The sequence below is a fragment of the Pagrus major genome, chromosome 12, assembly GCF_040436345.1.
Source record: "Pagrus major chromosome 12, Pma_NU_1.0".
Taxonomy (NCBI): Eukaryota; Metazoa; Chordata; class Actinopteri; order Spariformes; family Sparidae; genus Pagrus; species Pagrus major.
In genome coordinates, this window is record NC_133226.1 from 7,277,529 (window position 1) to 7,294,436 (window position 16,908).

Below are 16,908 nucleotides of genomic sequence, written 5' to 3' on the forward strand. Positions count from 1 at the left end.
CTATATAATAATATGAATAGACTATACATTTAAGAGATTAGTCAAAAAATCCACAGATTGAATGTAAGTAACTGTTAGTCACAAGAAAGTCAGGTCATAGATATGTGAACGTGAAATTTCAATAATAAAATCACAGGATTGGTTCGACTTGTCAATGTCAGTATATTTTATTTACAGTTGTATAAACAGGATGAGTCAATGCAAGATCTTCACTGGAAAAGGTAAGAAAAACAAGTGGTTCCTCCCTTATGGGGTTTAGTGTGTGTGTGTGTGTGTGTGTGTGTGTGTGTGTGTGTGCGTGTGCGTGTGTGTGTGTGAAACTATAGCTTAAAACATTCTCAGCTGCAGTCATAATACAAGCGCAGTGCGATCTCCTCATCCCTATTTACACTGAACCAAACTCTATTTACAATTCATTCAGTTTAAGTGCTCCACATAGCTCGGATAACTGTACTCAGCAACAGCAGGCATCCAAAAACAAACCAAAGCACTGTTAGAAACACGTAAGCATGCATAGGCTGGAATGGGAACATGATCAGAAGCAAACCAAATTGTGTTTTAGGGACTTTGTGTGGTCGTCTAAAAGAGATTTGTGAAAATAAACACTTCTGAAGATGGAGGAGTTACTATCTGTGACTGATGTTGTAGTGGTTCTGTTCTAGTTTCTTGGTTTTTGGGAGACCCCTCAGCATAAAGTGCTAAATGCAGTGCCAGACACCAGACAGGGTGTGATAGTCTTTGTCATCAAACAGCAGTGGTTTCTCAGATCCAGAAAATGGGAAACGGCCTGTTTTCGCATCTAACCACGCTCGCAAATTTAGCCACGCTTTCAATTCACTCGGGTTCCTTCATGTAAAAGTTCTCCGGGAGGAAGTTTTTCATGAAAGACCGAGTGCTGGTTGGGTGAAAAACCTGGCCCTTTGATGCACCCCCTCGGAGACTGGAAATGAGAAAGACTGCTGCGGCGGGAGAGAGGAAGAGAGAGGGCGTCCCCGAGCGTATCATGGCTTACGGTCTCCAACATGTTTGGATGAAAAAAAAAAAACACTTTTTAATGAACTGTTTCATCAGACTGCAGATGAATCTGTCAGCTCATATAGTCACCTGCTTATCTGTTGCTATTAATAGTAGTAAAGCTTAACAGATTTTATGTCTTACTAGAATTAAAAAAACATGCATTTGGCATATTAGTACAAAAGTAAAGGGGGAAAAGATAAAATACAGATATATCCTTCAAAATAACAATAATCAATTTCATCATTTAGATACATAAAGCTCTTATACAAGCACACACATGCTTCCATCATCTTCACTGGTAGACAAGATTAATCCTTTCCTCATCATTAGTGCCGTGATTAGTGCTTCAAATTAAGAAACAGTGTCTATAAACCTTTAAAGTGTTGATAAAAACACAGGTAGTTCCTATTAAAAAATACTTGATATCCATTGAAGCTTACAGTACAGTCTTGTATTGCAGTATATGTTGATAAGAAAAACTTGATATTACTATGGTGTCTAAGCCCTAATTGGAAGTGATATGTCGAGTACAGTACTTGCACCAGAACTAGTTTATCCGTTGACTTAACCAAACTAAACCTGGCTCGCTAAAGTTCTACAGCTGCTCAGTAAATTTGAAAGTAGTTAACATCAAACATTAATAAATTCCTGTGAGTAAAAGGACAAAAACAAGGTTAAATAAGTTAAGCTAATAACATACAGAAGGAAAAGATTGTATATGTGAGTCAGATGGGTTCTTCTGTGCATGCTCAGGGACCCTACAAACATCTAACGCCAGATAATCCTGACTTTGAAAGAAAGGTGCAAGTTCAGTGTTTTCTTCTTTTTTTTTTTCAGCCACGTCTTCGGCAAGAAGTCTCCTCAAAAGCTCCGTTGGCAGGCAAAGCTTCGGTTTCCACAGCGAAGGGAAGGTGGAGACGGGTCCTCCCTTTCCTCTCCCCTCCGCTCACTCCTCGCCTCGTTTCCTCTCTCCTCGGGGAGCAGAATGTCTCCCTCTCTTTTACACCACGGTGCTGACAGACGGGTCAGACAAGTTGAGTTGGCCCGTAATGTCAGTGGGTGGGTACTGCTGCAGAGGTGAAGAGACATGGGGGGGAAGGAGGAAGGGAGACACATAACAGGGTGTCATTCTTGACAAGAGAAGCATTTGGAGGGTTTTCTTGCTGTTAACCTTAGTAGAATTATCTAAACATTCATTTTTTATTTTATTTTAAGAACACCTGTGCTTCATTTCTGTAGAAATTCAGAAGCAGGAGGGTTCTCTAACCCCTCTCAGGCACACCTTAGTTTTTTGCTGAATCTCTTTAGGTTTGATTTTTGGATTCTCTGGTCGTGCCTGAGGTGGGTTAGTTGGGAGCAGACGTAAGGTCACGACCTTGGACAACAGCAAATTTGAAACAGGCGTTGTTTAATTTTTGGTAATATTTTCCTGCCATGCTGCTTATTTATCTCCCCACAGTCGTTTGAACACATGCAGACAGGCCGATTCTGTAAATGTGACCAGCTCTGGAGGAGAGGATGACTTTTAGTCTGAATTCAAAGTGCTGTTGTGTCGGACTCTTACGTCCAGTCCCCGCTTCATTCACTGTGCTTCTTTCAAAGCAGAGTGCGTTGAATTATAGGCGTCTACAGTGCTGAGAGGGGAAACAAGATCCCGATTCCATGCAGGTGCTTAGTTTCTATGGCAACAGTGATTTTGCTTTTGACTGAGTCTTTTTTTATGTGTGGACCGACAGCAGTAAGCCATATATTTTTTTTTACAATGCTGAGGCTGCTTTTTCTGCCGATGAGCACAAATATAGGAACCTGGTGGAACAATGACTCGTTAAACATTGTAAATAAAGTCAATTACATCATAAATAGAGCTCGTCACATGCTGTTCTTTTCATGTTTTGGAACACAGTGTAATTGGGTGGAATAATCAACTCTCTCTGATGATTTCCAACGTGCCAATCATAATCTCGACTCACAGAAAAAACCTGTTTCATAACATCCAATGTGCGAGGGAACATGTTTTGTTTTGTACATTGAATGCATCACAAAGGAACAGAACCAAAACAGGGAAGAGTATTGCCTCAGCGTACCCATCTAGAATTTTGTCTTTCTCAATTGAGCAAGATCTTATAGGATTTAAGTGCCTCTCGTTTCAAGCTGATAGAGCCAATACATTCAAGCATATGAGCTTCAGAAGCTGTTATGATGCAACTGACATGCTGACAGATTGGGAAACATCCAGACTGAACGGTAAAATGTTGAATTTGTCTCCTGAATAGAGTCAGAGTGGATGTTCCTCATCTCCTTGACCCGCGAGTTGCATCATGATCATATGGCTTACAGCCCCCATTTGGGTCTCCTCATGTCTTGTACCTTGAGGGCCTGCTAACAGCGCACCCTACTGGGGTCAAGTGGACCAGCAAAAGAGAGACACTTCACTGACATCACAACCACAGTTAATGGTTATTATAAAGCTACTTATTCAGTACAGCTATGGTGAGTCTTCTTAATAAACGGCACAGCTACAGAGATTATCTCTACTTGTTACTACAGCTATGATAGTTACAGTCATTGGCATGCTTGCAGAGGGAGAGAGGAGCAGTGTGGCATGTGGGTGAGGGACACTGACACTCAAGTCCATTGATATCCATTAATATAAAATAAGAACATTTATATAAAATCAAAAATAATGGTCAAAGACTGGGGATGGCAGATCTTTCAATTGGAGCATCTTTTTTTTAAATTACGCTAAGTCCTGTTTTATTTTTCCATTTTGAGCCGTTTGTTTCGCCCAAAAAACCAGCATCCGAAACCTCACACAGACATATTAACGATAAATGGCGATGCCACTTCTCTTCTTCTCTTCAAACCAATTCTAGTGAGAAACCTCCAGGGGAGAGTAAAGGTGATTTGGTTCAATCAAAGCAGAAACATCCATAAAAAAAGAGAGTTAAAACAAGAGAAAGAGAGGAGGACAGGAAATCAAATTAAAACACACAAAAAACCTTTTACTTTGTGACCCATTAGCTTAGTTTTCCATAGGCTACATCTCCCCTGAGAAACACATTCAGAACACAATGTTAGTACAGCAGCCTCTCTGTGAAGGTGCTATCTCCACATATTATTGCTGTTTTTGTTTTAGTCCTATGCCAGATTCGGTCAGCGACCAGCTATGCCTGGCGGAGCAGCTGGGCACAAATGACTGCGGGTCACTGGTTTGTCAGAGCACTCCCAGCTTGTGGAGCACAATCTCCCAACCGCAACGAGCAGGACTTTTCTACTGAACTGTGAAAGAATGGAGAAAACCTGACACTCTCAGTGTGCTGCAACAAAGGAGTCACGCAAAGATAAAGAGGCTGTGTAAAATGTGATTTGGAGAACGAAGAGCAGCTTGTATTTGTAACACAGTGAGAGTCTAAGGCTTCACAGAGTTTGTAGCCGGTAAAAACAAGAAGTCAAACATAAAAAAAGGCCGTCGTCACCACCTGAAAATATACCCTGAAAGAGGCATGCACAGTTCAGACCACAAGGACACTGAAAAATAAAACAAGAATTATGACAAATAAAATATGACAAAGCAAAAAAGTAAACTGATTAATAGAAAATCCATGAGTGTAATCCTGAAATAGACATGTTGAAAAATAAGGCGACACGTTAGTTTTGTTCCCGGGAGGATTCGCCGTCACGACTACCTTGAGATGGTATTGGAAAAAAAATGACAAAACACCAGCGCATGCTTCTCAAACCAAAAGCAAACCAACAGTGGCGGAAACTCAAACAGAGGAAGTGCGGGCGGCATCGGTGCAAAGAAACGATGGATATACAAAGGATCAGGCAGTCAAAAAACGACAGGACACAAATATATAAACAAATACGCTGACGTACAGTATACACACACCACAACGGCACCAAGATATACACAATCGCCAGAATCCACGTCCAAACCAGAGGCAGGGAGGAAGAGCAGCCCAAGACAAAACACCACTGGCAGACTGCTTGCTTTTGTCGCCCCCCTCCTCCAGAGGAACACGCCACTAAACCCATCAAAACCCCCCAAAAATCACTTGGGACACCCCCTTTCCCCAAAATTCAGAGCCCAGCTCCTGGCCTGGCCTGACCTGAGTTCCTGCACTGATGCCCTCCGGCCTGTAGAAGGACCTACAGGTGCTAAATGGTGATGGCTGATCGATGGTGAACGGACAGACACGTGGCAGAGGCCGCCGAGGAGCCGTGTGGAAATGAGTGAGTGGAACATGTCTCGCGGTCGGATTATGGAGATGTGGGTAGAGAGAGGACAGAGAAAGAGGAAAGGAGAGCGGTGAAAGTAGAGACAGAGGACGAGGAGGCGAAGAAGAAGAGGAAAGAGAAGGGAGAATAAACAAGGAAGATGTTGCTTCTTCGTCTCCTTACCGTGTCTTTGGAGGACCTACGTCTCTTGATGCTGGAGGCCAGGGTGGTACTGATGGACCTAAAAGAGGCTTTCTTTTTGGGGTCGGGCTCTGCTCTACCACTTTTCCTATCCTAAAATGAATATATGTAGAAACATTATTCATGTTCTCTGGCTGGGGTGATAACCGTGGTTCCAGTCTCACCCGGTCGCTCTTCCCACCACCACCACCACCACCCATCTCCCCAATAAATAACCTTACTTTAAATTGTCTAAATAGAGGGAGGGTCCTACAGCATTTGGAAATGTAAAATGCGCAAAGAGGAAGAAAGAAAGGAATAAAGCCTGTTAGATGTGAGAGTGGAAATAGTCTGTTCAGTCTGATATGAGGGCATTCATCTACATGCTAGGCAACAGTATCACATCGGGAGTGCACAAGACGGCACAGTAGTCCTCTAGAAATGTGCTGACACGTTCACTTGGCCCCTAGAAATGCATTGGAATGAGAGATGACTAGTAAAGATGTCAGTGGTTGTGATACCTACTACTTTAACCATCTAAAGTACTCTCGCTATTGCCTGAACACACGTTCCTCATCTCGACATCCAGGTGATCTTAAATTAATGGATCAACTAAACAAGATACCAAATGTGATAAGAAGGTATCTAGAATTTGCTCTGTAGTCAGTTCTAACCCAGAACATTTGGAAATGAAGTAAATAAATAAAATAAAAAGGTAAAATAAAAAAGAAGAAGCAGTTTTAACCATATCCTCACAAGATGGCGGGACAATTTGGTGCCCTCCCTCCCTCATACCATCAGAGTGCCCCACAGCTACTCTCAGCACAATAACTGGGTGTTTGTGTGCAAAAAAAAATACTCATATTAAGGTATTCTTACATCCTGAGTCTCTAGAGAGGAAGAGGGCTGCATAGGGGGAGAAAAGAAAAATAAAATAAATTTTCCATCCACTTTATGGTTATTACTTTAAAGAAGATCCTTAAGCAAAAGCCAAGGGAACCAAAAAGGGCGGATATTTAAAAAATAAAGTAAAATAAAAACTAGCAAAGCAAACATCCACATCCAAAGCCAGGCAGGTATAAAAAGTCAAGAAGCTACAGTATCAGAGGCCACTAAAGTGCATATCAAAGAGGGAAAACAACAGCGACAAAAGTCAGTATTGAAGCCCATTTAAAGTCATTATACCTCAGTGTGGTATAATGGAAATTCACCCCACACACAAGGGATTGGGATGGAGGATGAGATGAGAGCATCAGAAAAAAAAAAAGATCTGAAAAGGTATGGTCACCTACTGTTCTGCAAAAATATTCGTACTCTGAGTTAAAGTGCAAAAAAAAAGAAAAGATTCTGTGTGCTTGATTTCATGATGGTCTGAGCAGATGGAGGCCTAAAGATGCTATTTCTAAAAAAAGAAAGCACTCTAAGATGGATGTTAGGCAAAGTATAAGTGGAGGATGAGTGAGCAGATGCGGGGAGGGAGGCCCTTTGGGCGGGCGGGGCAGTGTGGTGTGAATTTCAACATGCTAAAACGTTATATGGATGGAGAGAGGGATATAAAGGGGGGAAAACATAGAAGAAGTAAAACACAAAACAAATAGCATGACAAATCAATCCTGGCCAGCACTGGCCCCGCAGTACATCCTTTTTCATCAGGTCACATGACTAGGCACTTTTAGGGCACAATCGTACCACCCATCAGCCCGCCGACCAGCATGTTTCTCTCAACCCGCTAATGACATGATATCAGGTGGAGAGCAGGCATTAGCTGGCCTGGAGGATAGATGAGCACTGGCAGAGAAGTGATTGGTGCACGACATCACTCGATTTTAGTGCAGGTAATAATGGCTAAAATCTTTTTTTCCTGTTGGAAGATGACATCTCATGTTAGTAAATGGAGAACGTCAGCCTGTGTAACAAGAGAGTCTAACTGTAAGTGTCAATTCCCAAGTGACGTCGTTTCTCTTCTTTTAATCTTTACTTCCACACATTTCTTACACGTCTGAGACTGCAGGAGCGCAGTCTGGCCGCTCTGAGCCCTGATGAAGTGCTGCGTGTGCACAGTCCCGGCCATGCACGGCATGCTGGACCATCAGATGAAGCGTGGCATGGGACTCGCACAGTGTACAGCAGCCGCCTGTTTCCCGTCGGAAACAGAAGCGAGCTGCCACACTGCATCATCATAAAAACCATCGTCATCATCATCATCATCACCACGCGACAGGGTTTCATTGTTTTCATCCCAAATTGACACCAGTTTCAGTCTCGTTCAGACAGTGCACTTCTGAGTAACGTGTGTTTTAAAAGGTAGCGCTCAAAGCCAGATGTGTAGCCTCTCAGGCATGTAGTGGTCGGCAACACATTGTGATCACAGACAAATCAGAGACATGTAGATATAAATCTGTATGATGTAAATTTATACAACACATTATAATAGCATCAAGACCAAGCTGCAAAAAAAGAAGATGAAAATATAAAATACACAGAGCCAATATAGTTCAAACCAGAGCAGTATTATTGGCAGCTCGTTAGATATGTATTGGAATCAGCGTCAATGTTGAGAGATGTGCAGAAATAAATTTTAGAAGATAAGAATGTACAGAGTGCATATTTTATTGCATACTTTGTAAAATATAAAATCTAAATCTCAGTTTTTAAATTTAGTTTAATTTCAGGCCAATCTTCAGAATTTACTGCCATTTATTTTATTTTAGGCACATTTTTAGACATGACATCTGTAATATTGCTAACTCCATCTGTCTGTTAAGGTGATTGGTTCTGAGCTAACAAACAAAGGATTTCATCACATAAAACATAGAATGTGTCCCTCCGTTAGCATGAGCGTTCAATCCAGACGTTGGCCATCTTGGAAAATATTACAGAAATGTTTGTGAAACCTAGTAAGATTGCTGTTATGACTTTAAAAGCAGCATTGTGTTACTATTTACCATAAAATAACAGCTTTAATTATTTTAATGGACAAGATAGTTTTGCTTCTTGCTGAAATAACCACCAACTTATGTTGTGTAGCTGCCGTAAGATAGTTAGCCAGTTAGCAGTGCAGCTAGCTTACTTTGCCGGGACCAGACTGGAAGCCGCAGCACTGACAGTGTGTTGGTGTTTACACCACTAGCACAGGAGCTGTGGCCCACTGCAAGGAGGAGGTTTTCAGGCCCGTAGCGGGGACAGTAGGTTTACTGTATGTTAACATGGCGAAGTCGATATCAGACAGTTTCATACGTACAGCAGATACAAAGCAAAACTAGCTGAATTTTGAGTTGTGTTTCTGGCCACCTAGCGATGCGACTTCAATATTCACTATCTTTCAGCCTTGCTTTGGAAAAACATATCTGGCTATGTAGCTGCTAAGTGCTCCACTATATTCACAAAGCAGTTGCTAACTGTTTTTGATGCTTTTGCCGGAAACTGATGTCTGCCATAGCCTCAAACAACGCTATGAGTTAACCAAAGATCACACATCTGTCACAATAGAGACAACATCTAAAGTTGTGGCTATACAGTACATCTGTTACAGACTTATGATATAGTAAATGTATAAATTTAGATCATAAAGATTTAAATCACTTTCAAAAATGCCGCTAAATTCTCTTACCAAAATGTAAAAAGCCATTACATCTCTGTGGCTACAGCTCCTTAAATAAAAAACTATCTTATGCATGCAATCCTAGCAATGCATGCACCTTTATTTCATTGTAAAGCAAATGTATGTGTTGTGGAAGTTAATGAACTTTTCCGGGGTTTTGAGCATTAACAGCATATGGGGATAGTGTCAGCCTGCAGAGGATGAGGGATGTACCACATGAACAGATTTAGGTTAGTCAGAAGTGCATGTTCTCTCAGGTTACATGTCTGTGTTTAAAGGTATGTGGGTGCACAGTACTGCACAGTGCTTTGCGTAATACACCAACCTGGGGCAGTATAAGCACATAATTACATACAAACACACGTACAAGCAGTCAAAATGATGCCAACAATGGGACTCCAGGTTTCAGTGCTTGCCACACTAAGGAAGGAGGAGGCCACATAAACTGTGATCTTAGATTTTCCATCGTGATGACTTTGTGTCCTACATAACCAAGTTGTCGTTTTTAATTCGTGAAAATGAGATCACGGTGAGTAATCAAATCAGTGCACCCAAACAGTATGAATAATATCCTGCATAATATTCACGCAGAAGAGAACAGATTGTATCAGCCCGACATGACTTCGTGGGCTCCCTCTGCACTCCTTACATGAGACCCCATTACAGTGGTTATATTTAGGGCATTGAAGATTGTGTATGTGCTGTTATTTTAGCTTGAGGGCCCAGAGTGACGGTCGATGAGCAAGATGAGCATGCATGAGCCGTCTTTGTTCAGCGTTGCAGAGAATTCAACATGATCACCGCCGACATGGATATAAAACGCGCTACGTCGACATGCAGTTTAGTGTGTCCCTCTCCTTTCTCAGTGATCCCACCCCCGCATGCATTCACCTGCTGTATGCGCCTAGAGAACGCACATCTTTATGAGGACACTCACGACAGTTACACACAGTAGTCGGGTCAATGGAAGACACTCTCAGAAGGACATTGATTTGCTGACAGGCACTTGTGATTTTATACTGTACCTTCCTTCAGCCCTGCTCTCTCTATTCAGCAGGGCCAAACACTGAGCTTTGCTTCAAGGCTCACAAAGAGTCAGCAGGCAGGCTGCCAGGGCCACACCACTGACTCACAGTGTGACTGGCTATTAAATGCAGAGCCCCTGTACCTCCAAGCTATCCAATCAGGGAGTGAAACCATCAAGAGTAAAGGAAGGGAGGGTGTGAGTGGAGGTTGGGTGCTCTGAATGTCCAACGCTTCACAGCCACGATTGCATTGGCGTTTGGGGCAAATCATGCTCTTCGTCTGGCCTTTTTGCTTGATTACAGCTTAAAGGTCCAATTTGTAAGAAAGTTGATTTTCAGTCTCATTCGCAACTCTTCAAATACTGACGCTTAAGGATTGTAGGTTGGCCACCATCCCATAGCGTCAGTATTTGGTGAGTTGGGAGTTCTTACAAATTGGACCTTTAAGGATTGGTTCACTCAAATTACAAAAAAAATTAAAAATAACATTTAGTAGTATCTTGCCATGCAAATGTCTTCAAACTATTTCTGAAATTCTATTCACAAGCTCTTTATTGGTTTGTTGGCAGAAGTCTCAGAGGATATCACAAAAGCCCTGCGCATAATACCAAAACTATCTGCATGACTAGATACCACTAGGGTTAGGGTTATTGAAATTTGGGTGAACTGACCCCAAAAATTTCCGCCTGCGTTGCATGAAGCCCCTGGCATGCAAGATGAGTCTGTCTCGTGTTAGAGATCTGCTGTATGGACACTGCAGTAGATAAGGAGACACACTGTCGCATGGCACACTCTATAGTTTGAGCCAGGGCATTGATTTTAATCCTTATGCTCTATTTGTATTGTTAGCTCCTGGCTGCTGTTATTATGGCCGTTGGAGAGAAGGAAATCAATGATGACGCGATCAAAGTGCATCAACCGCACAGTAATCACTGTTGTTTTTGCTTTTATGATGTTTCTAGCAGGACGTTTGCTTCTTTTCGTTGGATTTTCATGTCCACATCATCTGAACTTATGAAGCGTATAGCAGCAGCTTAGTAAATACTAGTTCATGCTATGGATGTGGAAGAAGTTTTAATTTGGATGTCCAACATGTAAGAGGGTCACGAGGCTAATTATCTTACTCGAGCAGCGAGGGGTGACATGGGGGTGGAAATGGTTCTGCTAATTAGTTACATACTAATGAGGGGGTCCCGGCCACAGCTTGACTTCCAGAGGCCTCCTTACTATCCTGCAGGCACACACAAGAGACACGGGCGCTGTTGGCCTCCGGGAGGGACTAAAGGGTGGCCGCTGAGGCTGCCTTACAGTACATGAAGGCATCAGAGATCACAGTTTCTTATACAGTGATCTGGCAGTCTGACCACCGCTGATGTGCAAAATAAAAAAGAGGCCTAAAGAGGCTGAGAAACAAAAGTCGATCCCCATGCGAAGGGGGCTTTGGTGGCACCATCGCACCATAGCCTCGGCCCTTCCACCCTGCGTGTGAGCGCCCCGAGGGGATCGGTCCTACCTGTAGATTCTTCCTCCAGACATTGACGGCCGCAAAGGCCAGCTGCATCTGCTTCCTGCGGGCGTCTTTATGGCGCTTATAGGCGATTTCGATGAAGATGAGGAAGATCCCTGCTGCTATGCCTCCAGCCACCAGCATGAAGACACCTGTTGGGGAGGGACAGACGAACAGAGAGAGAGCAGAGGTGGAGATAGGTGAGCAACAAACCCCTACAAACCCCGCCGCTTCCACTGAGCAGGAATGCAGGAATGGTGTGCCTGTCTTGCTCAGTGGTCGCCCCTCCTTTTTCAACCTGCTCCTACTGACGACGGCGGCTGTGAACCACACACTATTAATAGAAAACCACAATTGCACAAAGCCACTGCACAAGATACTGTACGGCACACTTCCACAGAGCACCCACGCCGACACTAAAACAACGATTTTTGTAAAGGTATTGGACAAAAAGGCGCTACAGTACCTTACCACTGCAGTTTTTGTCCAATCACTTTTAACGCTTTCTCTACGCCATAAGGACCATACCTGCCATGTTTTCAAAGGTGAGTGTGGCTGGGGCATTGCTCCTTGAGTCACACTCCTGGTATCTCACCCAGGTTTTATCTAGGTCTTCCATGAAGCCGTTCTCATGAGAACTGCAGGGGGTTGGGGGTGGTGGGGAGAGAGGTAACAAAGTTAATACACGCCGCAAAAAAGACGGAATATCCGAGCCGCTCACTCCCAGATAGCAACATACATGATACAGAGACAGCAGGACAGGTGACAAACAGACACAAACTTGACATAGACAAACTGACAGAAAGGGAGGGAAAGGGGAGATACAGAGATAGAAGATGTGACATAAGGCGATGCTTTGGATGGCTGTAAAAGGTCAATACCTGACCAGGAAATCATATTGATAAGAAACAAAAAAAGTCATACGAGTAATGCAGCTTCGGCTGGGACAGACCTGAGAATGGCCAGGGACACATTCTGTTTCCAGGGGCTGTCCTTGCGCATGCCTATGCCAAAGCCCGAACGGAAAAACAGCTCTCCCGTGGTCACCAGGTCGCACTTCTGCGAGGCTTCAAACTCCAGCACCGCAGAGTCCCAGATGAAAGCATGCAGCTTGCTGTGGGGGAGGGGGAGGGAGGAGGAGGAAGGAGGGAGGAGGAGGAGGGGAAGGAGGGGGTTACGGTGCGACAGTACAATGATTTACATACACATTAACGGCTCCCACCCCCTCTCTCTCTCGCACACCAGATCGTGTGTGTCATTCAGCGTTTACCAGCAATCTCTACCGTTGCTTATGGCCCAAATGAAATCCAATGCCAGATGGGTGAGGGCGCGTCCCCCATTGGTTTCCCCCCATCTCAAAGATGTTCGTCTGGGTACAACCTGAAAAAGGGGGCTCCTGGACTCAATGTTAGCTTAACCTCACACTGGTGCCAGTGCTTTTGACACGTCCACCCTTGCTCCTGTCCCTTGACATCTGTCTTGGCTGGGCGATGGGCCTGGATCAGAGGGAATACCGCAGTAAATCCTGCCGCTTCCATCTGTTCCAGAGGTCCATGTCCTCCCCCCACCCCCCGAGCTGACTTGGACTGGCCCTGCTCTGTGTGCCTGATAGGTCGAGCAGCCGGCCGACACGTGCTCCGGTCGGCCCGGCCTGGCCGAGACTCACTTGTCGCGCACGGCCTGGATAGCCTCGGCGGCACTCTCATAGTTGTGCTTCTCCATGTGGCGGTACATGGTGCTAAGCTCCACCTGCCGCCGGAAGTAGATGTCCACGGAGCTCTGCTTCACCGTGGCGTAAATGAACTTGTCGGATGGGTTTCTCAGCTGCATAAGGACACAAGGACGAGTAATGACTTCCATGGATGCATAATTTATATAAAAAAATTGTGTATCAATTTTTATGATGTCATAAAAATGTTGCCATGTAGTAACATGGTCCTTGTATCATCCTGTACGCACCCTTGGGTCATTGATGCCGGTGATGCGCTCCTCAGGCCGGTCCAACACCAGGAAGGCAGCCAGGTTGGCAGTATAAGAAGCCACAATGATCATGGCAAAGCCGGCCCACACCATACCCAGGATTCTCGCTGAGAAGCTGCGCGGCGCACCTGTGTGGTTGACAGTTTTGTCCTTTCAGCTCAGTGATTTTCAATTTGTAATAGAATTAGTCATGTAGAGCAGTTAGCTAAATACTTCTTTTTCTGAACAGCTCTATCTTAAAGATTACATGGAAGTAACATAACCCAATTACCAAAAAATAACCCACTGCAATATCAGACATGAAAAGAAGAAACTGATCACAAATGAAACAAGGAGAGGTAACTGTTAGGAGACAAGCTGCAGCAACGCCGTTCTTCACAAAAGGAACTAATTTGTCATCCTCAAAGAAAAAACATGACAAAGAGGCAACACCTGGAGCCTTTTACAACAGCAAACCTGTCTAAAAGACCAAAGTACCCGACAGCATTATAGTGTTCTGGGAGGAAAGGAACATTTACTGGTGGACAAGTGATGATTTGGAGATTTCAGGTGATTATTATGTTTTCTCATTGCCTCTGTCTCACCTTCTCCAATTCCAGAATTCAGCAACACTCCCCAGGAGAACCACATAGCAGATGATAAGGTGAGGGCATCTTCTTCTTCTTCTTCACTGTTTACTTTAAATCTTCCAAAAGGGCTAGAAGGGAAAAAATTGGGAGGGTTGCAGGAGATAAAATGAGAAATCGCTGAGAACCTGTAGAGGGGAAAACCCTGGCGACCCCAGGCAGGGAAGGAGAACTGAACGTGAGCGAGCAAAGCAAAGAGGGACACAAAGTGGGAAAGAAAACAGACAAAGACGGCTGCACAGGGACAGAGCAGTGGGATGGTTGGAGTCAATCTTCACCTCTGTCTGCCTTCGAGTCCACACCGAGGGAAGATCTGCAGCGCGCAGGAGTGCATGTACACACACATTCACTGATTCAGTGAATACACATAAACACACACACACATGGGCACAGACATACAAACACATGTCCCCCGTGTACCTGAACCGGTCTAGTAGGTAAAGCATCACCGCCACCACATGCACCGAAAGACCCACCAGCAGCCACAGCGTGCTTTGGAACGGCTGCATGAACGAGTCCAGTGTACTGCGAGGGATTTCCTGAAAACACACACCGAAGTTAGTTGTAGATTGATAATTAACAACTTTGATTACCTTACGTTTGCATTTCATAGATTAACATGAAGAAAAATATCATATTCCAAGTTTATACCCGTAAAGGACCAGAGATGGAACATGGTATTCGTAATTGTGTTTTCATTAGTGATGAATCACTTAGAATCGTTCATTTCGTAACCTTAGAATGAGCCTTTTATATGTACAGAGTGAGTGATCCTCTTCTGATCATGTTAATACAGTAGCCCAGAACAGAGAAACCAAACATTGACTCTTAAGAGAGCCATTCACATTTGTCGAGTATTTAGCAACCACTGTAAGGTAGGTTAAAGAGTGATGCCATTAAAATCCTAGATGCTGGACCTTTTTAACCCATGTACTATTTACATTTTCACTGGGCAGCTTTGCTATACTTTCTTGTCTGACTGTATTGCTCTTCTATGCTTTTGTGTTTTCTCATGTCTGTATGAGTGAAAATCATAACACAGACCCTTGGCTTGAGATGTTCACAGTTTCAAGGTGGTATAAGTTTTTATGGAAGCAAGAGTGTCATGGACAGAACTTCCTGACTTGAAAAGTCATCTCGGCATCACCTTATCATAATCACTGGCAGAAATGAATCCAGATTTGCTGCATGTTTTACAAGTGGGCTAAGAGATAGGATACCTGGATCAGGAGATAGAATGTATTCAGTTTTCTAAAGAACAGTAGCGTTGTTTGCAAAATGGTCAGGTGGAGTAGTAAGTAGGCTATGGCTTGCAGCAAGAGCTAAAGACCCTGGTATGGTTGTGATACAGCAGAAACCAACTCCCACTGGATTGACTGGACAAACTATTTTTTTAAAATAGTAATATATCTATTTATGGCTATGTAAGATTAACAACTGTAATATGATGATTGTGAAACAAGCAACATTTTGTTTTAGTGTCGGACACCTAGATTAGCCTAAAGGTAACAGTTGAGGTAGCTAAAGTCTTCAACATTCCCTAGTAATGTTATGTCACCATTACAATAAGCCAACATTGTGATAAAGCTTGATAGCAAAGCCAATAAAATCAAATGTAATGTCAAAAGCCAATCATTCTACTGCCATCTGGCAATGTAGACATTGCCAGATGGCAGTAGAATGACTACAGAGCAGCCTCTTTATCTGTGTCTGTGAGACTCCTCAATTTTATCCTCAGCACTCCACCATAAAACATAATCTTGATTTTCAGAATCCAATCCGTTGGCAGGCATCAAGATTAATAAAAATAGAAATGACCAATCCTCTTGCTTATAATGGTTGTTTGCTTATGTAGGTCATACAGGCATCAGTATTAAATTGAAAACATTTCATAACCAGTTTAAAGTTCCTTGTAATACGTTAACAAGTGTCTCCGCTTCATCAATGTTTCCCTGTGTTTGTGCTGTAGAAATCAAGGAATGAAATAACAGTTGACCTTGATCCTCAAAGAATAAAAATTGCCCTAGAGGGTTGATAATTCCTCGGATAAGCGATACATGCAACTCCCCAGTGGTTGTTTCCCTTGACAGAGCACCAGATGGTTTACAGTGGACACTTACCTTTTTAACAAGGATGGTCAGGCCTTGGTATTTAAAGGGTTTGGAGAACTCGATGTACTGGGCTCGTTCGTTGTTTATAGTCAGCGGGGCTACGATCATGTCAGCCAGGCCCCCCAGGAGCTCTCCCATCATACCATTCCACTCTTTCTTGTTACTGTTGTTCACCTGAAGTCCCAAAAGCAAGGTGTGAACAAGAGAATCAGCTATCAACCTGCTGTCGTCTAGACCGCAGAATGTTTCCAGGCTTTAAGGATTTGGGTTAAGCCTAGCGGGGATGTAAGTTCTAGGCGTGCTCCACATTTGGAACGGGCTCTGTCAAAAACAGAGAGCCTGTTATTTTCAAGGAGTTTATAAGATCATGCACTTAAGAACACCAAAAGTGTTATACTGCCTACAGGACAGAATTGTTCTGGGTTAGAGATGAATGTGCCCACGGAGAAAATCAGCTCCTGTCCTGTCTCTCCTCTTACTTCTGTAGCTGTTGTTTCTGTCTTGGCCTGTGTTACACAGTCATGCTGCCATTTTGGCCGGGAAAAAACAGTTTTAAATCTCAAGAGATCATCCTGGTTCGATAAGAAATATTATAAGATAAAATAAACGATAGACTACATTGCAGCCAAATAATACCATG

At 43.4% G+C, this 16,908-nt stretch overlaps 1 protein-coding gene across 4 annotated transcripts in view; it reads right to left on the reverse strand.

The window, feature by feature from the left end:
* Positions 1–1,646: 1,646 nt before the first annotated feature.
* Positions 1,647–16,908, reverse strand: part of grin1a (glutamate receptor, ionotropic, N-methyl D-aspartate 1a) — a 37,702-nt gene continuing 22,440 nt past the window's right edge. For 2 of the 4 annotated variants that reach the window (XM_073478110.1, XM_073478109.1), the window contains 9 exons: positions 16,278–16,442; positions 14,578–14,696; positions 14,116–14,228; positions 13,511–13,659; positions 13,218–13,375; positions 12,504–12,665; positions 12,080–12,189; positions 11,558–11,703; positions 1,647–2,086 (listed from right to left, as the gene is read on the reverse strand). In XM_073478110.1, the coding sequence (XP_073334211.1) occupies positions 2,018–2,086; positions 11,558–11,703; positions 12,080–12,189; positions 12,504–12,665; positions 13,218–13,375; positions 13,511–13,659; positions 14,116–14,228; positions 14,578–14,696; positions 16,278–16,442 (1,191 nt within the window). In that variant the 3' untranslated portion in view covers positions 1,647–2,017. Of the gene's footprint in view, positions 2,087–5,421; positions 5,533–6,297; positions 6,325–11,224; positions 11,276–11,557; positions 11,704–12,079; positions 12,190–12,503; positions 12,666–13,217; positions 13,376–13,510; positions 13,660–14,115; positions 14,229–14,577; positions 14,697–16,277; positions 16,443–16,908 lie in introns of all 4 variants that reach the window. The other 2 variants (XM_073478107.1, XM_073478108.1) reach the window with 2 other exon arrangements.